General features: G+C 42.0%; 1 protein-coding gene across 4 annotated transcripts in view; it reads right to left on the reverse strand.

The window, feature by feature from the left end:
- The window catches only part of sash1a (SAM and SH3 domain containing 1a), a 162169-nt gene that overhangs the window by 78570 nt on the left and 68488 nt on the right, over positions 1 to 15111 (reverse strand). The window contains exon 2 of one of the 4 annotated variants that reach the window (XM_056405759.1): positions 14687 to 14771. The exons of the other annotated variants lie outside the window; for them this stretch is intronic. Coding sequence (XP_056261734.1) covers positions 14687 to 14716 — 30 coding nt within the window. The 5' untranslated portion in view covers positions 14717 to 14771. The remainder of the gene's footprint in view (positions 1 to 14686; positions 14772 to 15111) is intronic. 4 annotated transcript variants of the gene reach the window in all.

Below are 15111 nucleotides of genomic sequence, written 5' to 3' on the forward strand. Positions count from 1 at the left end.
TGTGGATGTGTTGAACCGAGATATGGCGTATTTAAGTGTCTTCTGTTGGTCCACTGGTCCATCACCGGTCCACTCTGAAATATCTCAACAACCACTGAATGGAAATGTTGTATAGACATTCACCAGATGCTGATATTTTTGGCTTTTAGTAAAATTTCTTCTAAAATATTGGACAGACTTCCATGAAATTTGGGATACACATCCATGTCCCCATCACAATGAATTTTAACAACTTGGTTATCATCTGATTTTTGGTCTAGGGCCACCATCAGGTCAAAACTTTGACTGCAAAACGAATGACATTCCATCAACTTAGCTGTACATATGTTTAGCGCTAGTTAGCGAACATTAGTATGCTAACACGCTAAACTATGATGGTGACCATAGTCAACATGATACTGCCTAAACATCGGCATGTCAGCATTGTCATTGTGAGGTTGTTAGCATGCTAGCTCTCTAGCTAGTGGCTACAGCCTCATGTAGCCACTAGCATGTCTGTAGACTCCCACAACTACATGGAAAATCTAAAAATAGACCATTATTGTTTAGAATTCATGTGGCCAGATGTAATTAACCAGTACTTTGAAATGAATGCTATATAGCTATATATTTCTTTGCTAAAAGTGAAATTGGCTACTTTTAGAACATGCTAATTATAGGACGTAGTTAAGCTACAGTGACATTCTCTCTTAGGAAACATCTGAGCCAGACTTTGCTAATGTGGATGGATCCACTTCTCAACCTCCAACCTCTAAATTCTCTTCAAGCCAGGTCTCTGTTTCAACTAGCACTATAGGCAGTGTCACCAGCTATCACCAAACAAAACCAAAGGCATCCTGGGGAATTCTCACCAACAGTAAATCACCAGAATCGTTCATTTTTGTGTACTCTACGTTAAATCTTCATTGACATCTTCATCCTCATCCTTTTTCTTTTGTCTCACTCTACCTCGCAGCTCAAATCACAGGTTTGGGGCCAAGCAGTCCAGTCCAGAGTAGCAGAAATCCACTGAGAGAGCTGATGATTGCCTGTGATTACAGTCTGTATCCTCCCCTCCCTCCAACCATCTCCTCCGGGTCATCTGGCCAGGCCTGGCAGAGGTAACACTTTCCACGCTCGAGTCATTAACTGCAGAGAGCCGGAGCGAAGAAAAGCTCACCAGGGAGGCACTGACACGTTTCCTTCACCTTGACATTGCCTGGAGGTTACACCATTCATTTCGTGGTAAAGTATGGTTCTGGGAGGTGAGAGTCATGTGAATCAAGGGTTTCTGATACATAAAAAAGGTCTCTCTGTGTGAGGGAGTCTTATTCCCTTGGCTCTAGCTGCTCAACGTGCTCTGAGCTGTTGGAATGTGTGTCGATGAAAGACGTGTGAGAGAATAACCGTGTGTGTGTGTGTGTGTGTGAGACAGAGAGAGGGGGGCTGTGAATCTTGGTGGATTCATGTGTTTGTCAGTGTGTGAGCGCTGTGCGGTCACTCTACAGAAAAACGTGTGGACACAAAAAAAAAGCACCGACTAGCCTGAGCATAATCCCATGTCCTGACATAGCTGAACGTTTTCCGTTCGATCAATCAGTCATAGTAAATCAGTCATAGTAGATAAGGCCGTGCAGCATGTCTGTCTTCTCGCATCACCCAGTGACACTGACTACCTGTCTGTCACCTGACCACAAGATGAAAATCTGACAGGTTATAATGTCAGCCAATAACGGTCATCAAATATCACCATCCATGGAACGCCATGCGCCACAACATGGCCAGAACTGCTTCTTCAACTTAGAAAGTAAGAATTTCAGATGGGGTTTTCCTTTTGGAGAAATTTGCATGTACGTAATAAAACATGCAGGCGTAGGTTTGTATGTGAGGTATGTGGGATATACTGGGCATGCGAGGCTCCAGAGTGTGATTTGCTCGTAACCTGCACCCAGGCTCGACAGTTGCTTTCACTGCACGTCAGTCAAAATACTGAGGAATGATAGACAGCCGCCTGTGGCTCTTGTAAATTTGTCTACTGAATTAACCCTGTATTGCCCTCAGAAGTGCCTGTGATCCTCCCTCCTCTCCCTCCCTCGAGGGTGTTTAGGTAGGGTAATGCTGAGCTGCCAGCGGAGTGGTGGCTGGTCCCGGCGTGTGCTTTACCTCAGCTCTCTGGGGATTGGAGCCCAGCCAGCCGTGTGTAATTAAAAGCGCATAAAGACAGATCAAGCTCTCTGCTGCTCTTTCTATAAAAGATTGCCTCAAGGCTGAATCCACTCTATGTCCTGCTCTGTCAAGCTCTGGGGGAGCTAATTTATTAAAAGGTTCAATACCTTTATCCTTGATTTTGATGAGAATTATGATGGAAAAAAAACTCATCTGAGGAATTCACACATTGAAAGGAAGTTATTCTAGAGGCTGTTATGACAAAAAAAATTATTAAAATGAATGCATTACAACATTTTCTACAAGTGATGAATGTTCATTCATTCAAAGTTGAAGGTGTTAATAATTCTACACTATTGGGTTAATATGACCAAGCAAGACAATAAACATATTCATAAGTTTTAAAAGCCAAAAAGCCAGAAATGAGAAAAAGAAATGCTGTGATTTTTTTCTACGACCTTGACCCTTAAAAGCTGTTTCTTATTTCACATGTATGTTTCTATGTTACAAAAGGAAGGGGGAATCCCTGATCCTGCCACTAAGTGCACTGAGCAGGAGTAGGTAAAGATCAGTCAGGTCAGTAGACTTTCACTCTTTTTGTGCCAGTTTCCGTTTCAATTCCACTGCTTTTCATCATGTGTACGCAGGCTGCACAAAATCGAGTCTGTCAGGACACTGAGTTGACAAATCATCACTCAATTTCTCACCTTGCCTCGCTATTTCCCCCCTCACCTTTGCTTGTTTCCAGTCTCTTGGACCGAAAGGCTGAAAATTATAAGGTTGTGGTCGATCAAACTCATCTGTGTCAGCAGCGTCCTTGGCATACGTCTTAATCATTATTTTAGATGACATTGTGACGATTCAATTTTACCAATTTGTGGTGGGTGTAAAACTGCCTTACGAAAATGAATCCAAATGTTGCTGCAGGTTGATTTTTTTTTTTTATTCCCTAGGGTTGCCAAGATTAAAAAATTATTTTTCACTGTTAAAGCCTGTGCAGTATCCTGATAGATAGAGGATGCTTTCACTCTTTATACAGTATGAGCACCAAATCTGCCAAAGATGGGCTCCATGCATCTTGGCACACTGCGGGAGTCCCTTTGCCAGTCAGTGAAACTGTTTTAATCTTTGCTTGCCTCTGTCTCAAATTAGTAATTCAGTTTCTCTTCATGAGCGGAGGCATGCTGTTTCATCTGCTGAACAGTATTCATATCAGACCTATAAAATGAGAGTTCAAAAATTCAATTCTCACCTCCTCTGACTGGTTGTCACAAATCTGATTATTTACACCCACGGTGAGCAAGGCGCACTCACGTCAATGTGATCAACACTTCCAGGCAGTGGCTGGAGGAAATAAGGGAGAGGCAGAAGCCCAAACTGCTGAGGAGTGAATTCAGAGAAGAGAGAGGTAAGAGGTAAAACGCAGTTCATCATTGAATGAGTGCTGACTCTGGTTGTAACATTTTTTCTACAATGTTGGCAGTGGTATACATGAACTATCTATACCCTCAAGGCTTTCCCAGTGAGGGGAGTTCACGGGCTGAGAGAAAAAATAGCGTATTAAATAACCAGGGGTAGACCACAGTTAATGATGTGTTGTATATTTTGCAGACACTGTGATTGTACACTGGTGAAGTCTTGGGTCTGGAAGGTATGGTGGTTTATGCTGCAGTGGAACGTGGAGATGATGGTTGTTGGGGTCTATTCTGGGGTGACTGACATTTTGTTTTCTGTCAATGGGCTGTAACACAACTGATGGATAAAACTACCAGGAATCGACTCCAAATGTTGGAAAACTAGAGGTTCCTTGTTTTGTATGGTTTGGGGTTATATAAAAAAAATATAGTGATAATAAATGCAGCAATTTATACAAATTTGGGTAAAACTTTTAATTAATCTTCACATTAATTCATTCAGCGGTGGATAGTTGTTTCTGAAACAGCTGTATCTCAGGGGCCTTCAGTAGATGAATAAGAATTCATAAATTACTGTTTCATGAGCTGCTAATAGTTTTAAATTTTTCAAAAGCAAATCGAAGGATTTCAACCCAAGGATGTGTAATCAATGTATATTTATGAGTGTAATGTGATAGCCATTTAAAATAATCAATATTTACCGCCTAACTGATAACCAAGGCTGCTTGTTTATGGCAGCTAAGCCATGCCCTTGAGGCTCTATCAGAGAGTTTGCATCCTCATACATCACTGCACATGCAGAGACTTGTGTATATGCACCCTTAGCCACCCACACACACATTGCCTGTGATAGCCCCACCGGGTCACAGACCCCATTACAGTGACAGGTTCCAATCTTGTCCAATTCCAGCCAGTGTGGGCCCACAGACAAAACCCTGTCATGGGGTTACACTCACAAAACAACTGGCAAACATTTCAGGACTTTTGCAGAGAGAAGATGGAAAAAAAACTGCACAGAGATTTGTGATTTATGAGTGTGAACAGGGCGTGCTCGCAGCGTGCGATATTACAGTCCTAGCGTGTGCTGGCAGGATGGAATTATTGAGTATCATCTTTATTTACACACACACGCACGCACATACGCACACACGCGCAGGAAGACTGAGGCGCAGGTTTCTGAACTCATTGGAGGAGAGCGTACTTTCCCTCGTGACAAAATGAAACGGCTCTCCAGAAAAAAAAAAAAAAAAAAGGGGACAATACTGATTGTTTTGTTCAGGCAGACCTGCACTACGTTTTATGTTCAGTGCCAAAGCAGGGAGCAGTGTGATATAGCTTATAGTGTAGAAAGGAGAAATTCTGGGTTTTAAGCTGTGTGTACAATTGGTGTGATTTCAACACTGGAATCAATGGTTTGTGTCCTGTCTCCAACTAACACTGGACGTTGGTTTCTTTTAACCAATGAGACAGCCATCTTTTCTTTTTGGTTACCCAACAGATCAGATAAGAAAATGTTCAAGAGCCTTTTTTTTTTCTTTTTTTTTTTTTTAAAGCACTGACAAATGACCTACTTTGTCCAGGTATGAGGACTTGTTGGGCAAAACTGCATTGTAATAGTCTAATTACACACACCCCCTCAGGCCATGAAAAGTCTTGGATCTTTGCTGTCAGCTATCCTCTATGTGAAATACGGACACCTATCCCGAGCTCGTCTGCTCTCTCGCTCCCTCTCAGTTCCCCTTGGCTGCCTTTAATTACAGAGAGGGGGATAATGGAATAGCAGAGGGCCAACCTGCCAGGAAAGGGGAAATAACAGCCACCAGTGTTGGTCACAGGAGCCAGCAGATTGCTGGGATTAGGAATCACCTTTTTTCCTGTGAGCCAGTGTGGGCCTAGTCCTCCCCGTCCTCAACCCCCACCCCCCCCCACCCCACAGACACTCGTCAAAAAATGATTGATTACCGTGTCCTTACACAAGATGGAACCAGGCTGGAGGCCCAGGGGCTGTGCACATCGCCTGAGCTGGAGATGGCTTACCGACAGGGTGAACAATGGGATACTGTCAGTGATGAGACCCTTGCTCAACATTATTCAAAGAGAATGAGACAACAGGTGATGGTTGAAGTAATTATTAGACAGTGTAATGCCCATGTTATGCCTCATATTATTTCAGTGTGGTCTTTTCCCTCGGTTTCTCAAGGTTAATTGATGAGAAATAATGGATCATGGGGCTGGGGTTTTGTGGTGTTTGTTGGCGGGATGTTTCGTAACCAGCCCTGAAGCAACCCAGTGGCCCAGAAATTCCATTTAATAAAGATTAGCTCGCTTTCTCGCAGACCTCATTCTCCTTCTTAATTAAAAGATGAAGATAAAAAATTGGTGGGCTGCAAGTATCAGAAAATATCCCCAGGACTTCTTACACAAAACACAGCTCAGTGCCCACATGAAAGGCTGGGAATAATGCATATTTAATGCCAATGGGAAACAGCTTAGATCAGTTCCTTTACTGAGAGCATTGGGGAAACTGAAAATACTTTTACTATAACCCTCTGCTCCTTAGGCTGTATGAATGTGAGCAGCACACCATGTGTAAGTAGGCATATACCACACAGGTATATACCTGTGTGTGCATGTGTGTGCGTGTGTGCGTGTGTGTGTGTGTGTGTGTGTGTGTGTGTAGGCATATGTGAGAGTGTGTGTTTGTGTGCCTGCAGGGGGTTGGGTGGGCTTCACTAAGCATGATCGCACAGCAGGACTTAGTTCCTGTGTAAAGAGGAGTAACCCAGCAGGGAAACGCACACAGACACACATAACAACACTACAGGATCATTGTCACAGCTTCATGTGATAGATTTCTTCTACTTCGTCTAAGAGAGAAAAACACACAGTGATTTCTGAGACAGAGCACAGCCATCTTTTTTACTTCACTGTTATTGAAAGATTACACTCTGGTTAGTTAAACTACTTATTCAATAAAAAAACCAGAGGGGATATTCCAATTTTCCTTTTGTTAAACTAAAACAGAAATTAGCATAAATGTTATTTTATTCACTTACTTTGTTCAGTTGAATTCACTTGAGTCTGCTGTGTTGGACCAGTAACAGTAAGTGTCTGCAAAATGCATCAGTGAGTCACTCTAATGGTCATAGAAAGACATTTCGTAACGACGCGCGGCCACGTCCAACTGACAACACCCTTGGGCTTGAGTATCTTTTTCTTTATCTGCCATTTGGCAATTTAGTGGCAGAGTATGAAGCTGAAAGAGAAACATGCACCTTAATACATCTCCCTCTTTCTTTGCCTCTCCCCTGCTCTTGATCTTTGTGCTCCTTCCTCTCCCAGTTTTTTTTCAGTCTCTGCTTTTCTAAACCAGTCCATCCCCTATTGCTCTGTCCCTTAATCTCTCACTCTATGGCTCCTTACAGATTGGTTGCTATGACACCAGGGTGTGACAATCTTCAGCAAAATATGAAGGCTGGGGATGTGAGAGATAGAGATGACTGGAGGTTAAATACATGATGTGTGTCTCATTTCAATTTGGCATCAAATAAATACATTGCAGCCTATTGCAGTGATTATGTTTCACTAACTAACATGACAGGCTGAGCATTCAGACAATATGAGACACTTAAGTTTGTCTTCATCCATACGTCTATCTTAAATCAGCCTGAGTTTGAATGTGTTCCTTATTCACTGAGCTGGAGCTACTCCAGGATGCACTGGGCTGAATGTACACAGGTCATCACAGCACCACCACATCATCACTTAGGCTCACAGAGTGATGGGGTCATTCATAGTGCAGTTGCACATACTATAGGAAGCAGGCTGACGGGGTGCTTTTTGTTTTTGTTTTCTTAGGATGGTAACTGGCATCATCTATAGAGACAAAGGTTAGGCAAAGGTGACCTTGTTTTCCTGGCGGATTACATAAATCACTGCAGGGCCGGAGGAGCTATGTGAAAACAACCAATGGGCTAGCACTAGCACTAACAGTCAAGAGGGGCGCTCTCAGAGAGAAAATGAACGCACCTCACCACTTGCTGTCCTAGGATGTGTACGTAAAGATAAAAACAGTGACATTCAGAAATAGGCCCGAACACCACATCTATGCTCAGATCCTCACCAGACAAACTGCTGCTCTCAAACCTGGGCTCATTAAGACTTAAAGTTGCAATGTTTGACGAAGTAAAACGACTTTTCATTCGATTACGAAATTAAAAGCTGCAGCAGGAATTTATGAAAAAAAATCTATGAGGTGAAAATGCTAATCACTGGGCGACACCTAGTATGCAATGTAGATTTAATGTAGCAGCAGGATGGTGCGTACGGGAAGCAGATGGATGTTTATGTAGATATTCAAGGTCGTGGTGCACCAGCAACAGAATGGGGAACCTCCTCCAGCAGGTGGCTCTGCTCTCTCCTGGGGCAGTTAGCTATAAAACACGGAAGAACATCTGGCGTTTTGGCGTTGGTGTGTATGTAAGGAAATGACACAAAAACACACAGATACACACAGCTGTATTTTCTGGATCAGATTTCAACTCTCCCAGAGCAACTGACAAGCTCCTGCCAACTCCCTGAGAGAGTCGCTAACTTAATTTTAAAAGCACAAAGTGCCACACGGAGAGAATAAAGACGATGAAACTCTACAAACTGCTGCGCAAAAACAGCCTGCCCTTCACTTGATTAAGACTGAGAAAAACAACCACAGCTCAGCATCACTGTTCGGTGGCAAAAGCCTTCGGCTTGTTGAACTTTACGGTGAATGCAAATCAGAGGGTCTGGGGGACTCTCTGAGCTGCTCCTCAGAGCTGAAGAGCTGTTGGGAAAACTCCAAAAAGGGCAGACGTGCATGACATTTTTTTAACAGAAATGGTTCATATGTATCATGCTCATGTATATATAGACACCTGATGACTCCTACACATCCGGCACAGTAAAAAGACACCCCAAAACCTGAAGCAGCTCTTCTTTTTTTCCTTTTGTTCCTGTTTCAAAAAGCATTTTCACTTAAGACTCAAACACCAAGCTAATCCACCTTCCATACAACCAGTCCAGAATAGAGATCAACCAGTCTCACATACAATACATTTGCATTCACCAGAGGCATGGAGGATTATATTGAGACCCAATTCCCTCCTCAAATCCCACTAACTCCATGTTAATTATTCAAAAATAGAAACTCGTTAACACAGTAAATATTATGACCTAATTTCGCTGAGATTGGGATTTGGAATGATTGGAAGAGTGTTTGAGAGTGTGTGTGTGTGTGTGTGTGTGTGTGTGTGTGTGTGTGTGTGTAGCTGAAAGGTCTGACATGTTAAAAGGAAAAAAACAGATTTAAGGTTTACTCTACAAACCCCATTTGAGGAAGACTACCTAAATCTGTGCAGACTGCTGTAGCTCTATGCCAGAAGCACTGTCTTCAAACAAAAAGGTCAATGCTTTGTATCCATTCAAATTGCTTCCAACCCACTGTTAGCAGTGCTACTCTTTTAAAAACCCAGCCCAATAACACTTCAACTGGGCAAAATCAGAGCAAATGTTTGTTCAGATGTGTCATGTTTGGGCAACATGCACCGATGACTGACAGAGACACACGATATGTACACAGGCATTGCAGCAAGTGTGAACAGTGGCAGCTCTGTGTGTGTGTGTGTGTGTGTGTGTGTGTGTGTGTGTGTGTGTGTGTGTGTGTGTGTAGTGACGAGAGTGTAGGCAGTAATGAGAGGCTGTGTGGAGCTGGTTCCACTGCAGAGCCATGCTGGGTACATCGTATTGATCTGCTCCACCACTGGGAGGACTGGAGCTAGATAATGATGACTATCTGTGATCTTTCATTCTTGCCCTCTGCGTCTCCGTCTCTCTTTTCCGCCTGCCTGTCTATCTGTATGTCTACTTCCAAGTTAAAAAGTAAGACTCCCATTTAATAGCAAAGTTGTCACAATCCCAGCCTCTCTTGCTTGTATTATATTCTAAATGTCTGTCAGTCCCCCTACACTGGATAATGTGTTTTTCCATGTAAGCATACACCTGAAATACAGTTTGGGAGACATTCATTAATGGGGATTTTGATAAATACTAATGTCTTTCTGAAAATATCTCCGTGGACAGGACTGTATTTTTCCATTTCATTTTTTATTCTTGTGTTTGGTCCCCAGCAGTGGCGCAGTGGTTGTAGCTCTGACAAAGTGCTGATGCATAACGTCAGTTCTCAAAAGGGTCCATGCCTTCAAAGCACCAGACAGCTTTTATGTCAGCATCAGCCAGACTTGTGAAAGTCCTTTTTATGTCCCATAAGCAGCTGGCAATTTCTGAAACCACAAAACTCTTTTTTCCCCCCTTCCCTCCTCTAAGACACATTCATGAACACGTATTACACTCATAAACACCTTTATCTCAAAAACCAGGAACAAAGGTAGGTACTAAATTCAACGAATCCCAGACATATTTTTATTCACAACGTAACCAGCTGCACAGGCAAGTTAATATTTCTTCTATCAGCTGACTAGAGTTTCTTTCATGAGGCTTGATGCCACAGTAGAGGTGTTAATACTGCATTTTGGTGCTTCACTACAAAAGGTGCAAAGACAAAGAGAGACGGCCTAGCAAACTTGGACACACCTATAAAGCCTTGACCCACATACAAGGATGAAAGCAATCACAGTTCAAGGCAGCTGAAGGTGACAAATCAATTCATAGATTGATTGATCAATCGCTGATCAATAAGCCAATTCAGTCTGAGTGAAAACTTCAGCAATATTTGATCCATAGGTGCTTTAAATCTATGGGGAAAAAAAGCCCCCTAATTCCACATGAAAGGTGCCTTTCATCCCGCCGCTCTCTTTTGAAACTACATTATTCAATCAGACACAGCTCCATGAAAAACACAGACATCAGCTTGATGAGAGACCAGCACTGGTCATTTGTCATCCACATCTCTGGCCTGTTGACAACATGCTCAAACATCCTCCTCCTATTTTGCCACATCGCCACCCCCGACTGCTGTTCTAATGCCCCCCATCATGTCCACTTCATGGTTGGCTGGAGCCATCATTAATTGCCGGCCCTGAATGACGATCGGGTGAATAATGTGAATAATTGTTTTGCTGGCAGCCGATAACTGGGTGTTTCACGTGTCAGTCAAGTTGATCAAAGCTGAATGGGAGAATGAGCGGCTGGTGGAATGCTGATTGGGAAGGTCTGTGTTATGACGATCACATCCCTGGTTTTTAAATCAGTGGTGGAGAAGTGGGTGTTAAGAGATGTCATCTGCGAAGCGATGAGAAAGAAGAGGAGGAAGAAGACGCCAATAAGGGGCAAGAAAAAGATTTTGATTCGTAAGTGAAGAGAGGAAGACAAAACCCAAAACTCAGCTCCGTCCGTCCTAAAATAGCATCTCTTTCCTTCATTTCCTCCTTTATAGTTCTTTCCACAGTTCCATTTCATAAACACATCATCTAAAAACACAGGCAGCGGTCAGAGGCTGAGTTAGCTGTTAGTCTTTACTGTGTGGTGATGTAAAAACTTGATATAGAAAAACTCCTTTTTCCAAAGATGTCCTGTAGGTGATGACGACCAATCCAGATGTCCAGAAGTAAGTCAGCACTGCTAATGTCTTCAATCCAAAACACACAACCGCATTCCCATATGCTGCTGATATATTGCAGGCTTACATTTCAACATCCAGTATAAAATAAATATGAAGTGGTGCACTCATTGTGGCAGCCAATGTTAAAGGATTAGTCCACTCAAACTACAATAAAACACTTTTTTTCCATTTTATCTAATGCGGTACCAAGCCACACATTTTTTTTTTTTGATGTATTTCTAAAAGTTTGGACGTATGTGACTGAGATTTCTTCCTCCACCTTCTGTAAAACTGAAGAGAGTGCAGTTTTGTTTGTGGGGCTCACAGAGAGAACACACAGTGTTCCTTATAGACAGTTTCTTCAGGAGCAAGTGTTTCCAATGAAAACTGTTGACAGTGAGGTTTGAGTCTGAATAGTGCTGAACTCTTTAAATGTAATTTTAATGCTGTGAGTTCCACAAACAGAATTCTATTCACCACCACTGCATTGTGGTGGAGGCAGAAATCTCAGATCGACATTTCATGAAATGGGCTAGACGCCACTAGACTTATGACAAAATGTATGTTTTTTTTTTTTTTTGGTGTGCTGACCCTAGAAATGAATAGATCATTAGTTCTTGCAGAGAGTTAGATGAGAAGTTTCTGTACAGTAAAAAACAAACTGTTAGCTTAGCACAAAGACTGGGTGGAAACCATTAGCCACGCTAAGGTCCTGTTCAGACCCGGTGTTAACAAGCGGACAGCTCTAAGTGCAGATGCGAATGCACCCGAGACACACTGAGGATGCATTCAGATCCCATCACTCAGACTACACTCAGAGGTGGTCTGGGCCGTTTATGGGCACATTCTTTTAGCAGTGTGTACGTGAATGTGTCCACAGGCCACACTGAATGAACACCTACTCAACTGATGTCCTCTGCATAAACACAAGTACATTCTTCATTCATGTTCTCAAATCAGGTAAGCTGGCTTTGTCCGCGACGTCCAAAAGCCCATAGAGATTTATTACAAGTGTGTCAAACTTTTCTGGAACACACCAAGGAATAGACACAGTCGGTATTGTTTTGATTTATTCTTATTTTTCTTTTAATTTTCGGAAGATTAGACACTGGAAGTGCATTGTGACTCCTGTTAGTCAAAAACACCAAAGCATTTGGTCTCTCCAAACAAAAACGATGTACGTGTTTATTTAGATGTAGAAGGTGGAAGTGAGATCTGATCACAAGTGGTCACTCAAGACACATGTGGAGACGCATTCTAATACCAGGCGTGAACTGACGGGCTCAGAGATGTCCACTTGTGATCAAATCAGTCAAGGCACAGCTTAATGCCAGATATAAAGAGGGCCTTAGAGTCACAAATTAACACATTACATCTTGTTTGTTTAAGTCGTACAAAAAAAAAAAACCTAAATGTAAAAACACACTGTGAAACAGAGACAAAATCAGGGATTTATAGCCAGAGGTAGTAACCTCCTGGTAAACTCACATTGATAACAAATCTCTAATAAGTTACTGCACCCAGCTAAATAGTGAACTTTGTGGTTAAGGGATTTCGTTTGTTGTTTGTTTGTTTTGGAGAGAGCCACATAAGCTGTTGCTTACTAAGTGCTAAAATAAGCTACCCAGCTGCTGGCAGTTTTATATTTCCTGTGGATACATTAGGGTGGTATCAAATGTCTTGAGCCAACTCTTGGCAAAAAAGCAAATGTATATTTCCCTTAAATGCCTTTAAACTCCAGTCTCAAACATTCTAAACTTCAGATGGAGGAATTCTCAAAGAATTCTTCAGAAAGAAGAGTGACGGCACAGAGGCAGTGGGAAATGATAAATAATGATGAAATGGGACCATATGGGTTCAGCAAAGCCAAAAAAACTCAGTTTACCCAGGGCCATTATTCTCATTTCCACCACACAATTAAAAGCTTATCCTCTGACTTAACCATGCAGAGAGTATAGTATCTGAGAGCACTTGGGCAGAAAATGGCAAATTAGAAGTGAACATTCTTATGCTAATATACAAATAATCTACCTGGACTTGTGAAACACGTGTGTGTGTGTGTGTGTGTGTGTGTGTGTGTGTGTGTGTGTGTGTGTGTGTGTGTGTGTGTGTATGCCCACATGCAGGCACGTGTGAAGTGTGTATGAGAGTTTGTGCATGAAGCAGGGTGTGTGGAGTCTGTAGCAGTATGTCCTTGGGGAGCAGAGCCATGTTATTACAGGAAGTAATCTCATGAGCAAATGGAATATTCATGAGTGCTGTGCTGCCCTTAAAACAAAGCTCAATCCCTCTCCAAAAGTCTCAAACAGCCACCCATACGGATATAAAAGCAGGTTGGCATTTAATAAAATGAAACATTCCACATGCATAAACATTAAGTACTGTATGAATGTCACTGAGGAGTTCCATTTCAAAATGAGGCATCAGCCATTTGGGAGACCATTTGGAAAAAAACAAGGTATCTGTCTTAGTAAAGCAAAGGCTGGTATGAAATGTAAAACCCCACGCTGAATATCATTTATTTATTCTCAGCCAAATTAAATATAACCTCAAAATAGCTGCATACAATGTTCAAATGAAACTCCTCAGACTTCCGATGGAAAAATTAATCAAATAAAAGCTTTGCCCTCAATGTGCGCCTGTATTAGAATTTTTTTTTTCTAAAATATAATAATGCAGCCATAACTAAATATAAAGCCATTATTATACAGAGCAGAAAGGAATCAGATTTATTTATTTTGGTTAATACAAAATACAGTGTCTCAGCCTTGAAGCCTCACGGAGAGAGACAGAAAAACAGGAATGAATACGATGGCTATTCTACGAAGATGAACGACAGATTCTCAAGACCATCTACTGTTTTTTTCACATTCAATCTTCTCTCTCTCGCTGTCTTGTCTGTGTGTGTCTCTCTCTCTCACACACACACACACACACACACACAAACACAAACCAAAGGACCTCAGCAATTACCCCTGAAATAACCTCCTTGATTGATATCTCAATTATGCTATGCCATTCTTGTGTGTTATCTTGTCTCGCACACACACACTCCTACTGTCCCCATTCTCAGCTGCTCAATGGATGCTCAACAGAGGAATGAGGAGGAATGAAGTGACCTTGTTGCTTTTTTTTTTTCTTCCCTTGCAGCACACCTTTACGTGGGCCTTTGTCTATCCCATTACCTTGTGTCTCTGATCCTCCATCGATTTACCCTTTCATCTTTATTCGCCTAAACAAGTGCTGAATTAAAGAAGCGGACGACTAATGAAATTGAAAAAAAAAAAAAAAAAGTTTCAGGAAGTGATTTTATTTCATGGTTCATGGAGCCATTCAGTGAGCTTCAGCAGAAACATCCTTGTGTTTTTCTCTCTCTCTCTCTTTGTGCTGCCAAAGGCACTGAGGCAAAGCAAAGTGCGAGAAAATTAGGTTCACTGAGTCAAGTTAGTAGTGACAGAATCAGCAAACAAGGACACAATCGCTCAGTGTTAGAGCAGATGAAAGGTAATAACAAAGGAATAATAAAAACACTGACGCTCGGATTTTGGTAGCCTCTGTTGCACATCTGTCTGAATGTAAATCAAATGCCACAGATGGGGATTTTAGGAACTTCGTCTTACCTGAACACAAAAGAGGAGAGAAGTCATCACAGACGGGGTCCGCAGGCAAAGCATGGGAAGAAACAGAGGAGAAAACATGTTTCACTACAAAAACTCAACCCCTTAAAGTCATTTGATCAACATCCTACTATATCATTAAGACAATTAACCAAAGCATTAACAATTAACACAGTGTTTTGAATTAGTGATGGTGGTGGCTGCAAAGTATACGCAGTTAATGACGCTTGGGATTGCTAATTGATTTAAGTTAACTGCAGCAATTACTCTCAAGTCAGGTGTGTCAATAGTCCAGAGCAGGAACTGCATTTTAAAGAGGAGTTCAGCAGCAGTTCAGTATGTA

This window comes from Seriola aureovittata, chromosome 19 (assembly GCF_021018895.1).
Source record: "Seriola aureovittata isolate HTS-2021-v1 ecotype China chromosome 19, ASM2101889v1, whole genome shotgun sequence".
NCBI classification, from domain to species: Eukaryota; Metazoa; Chordata; class Actinopteri; order Carangiformes; family Carangidae; genus Seriola; species Seriola aureovittata.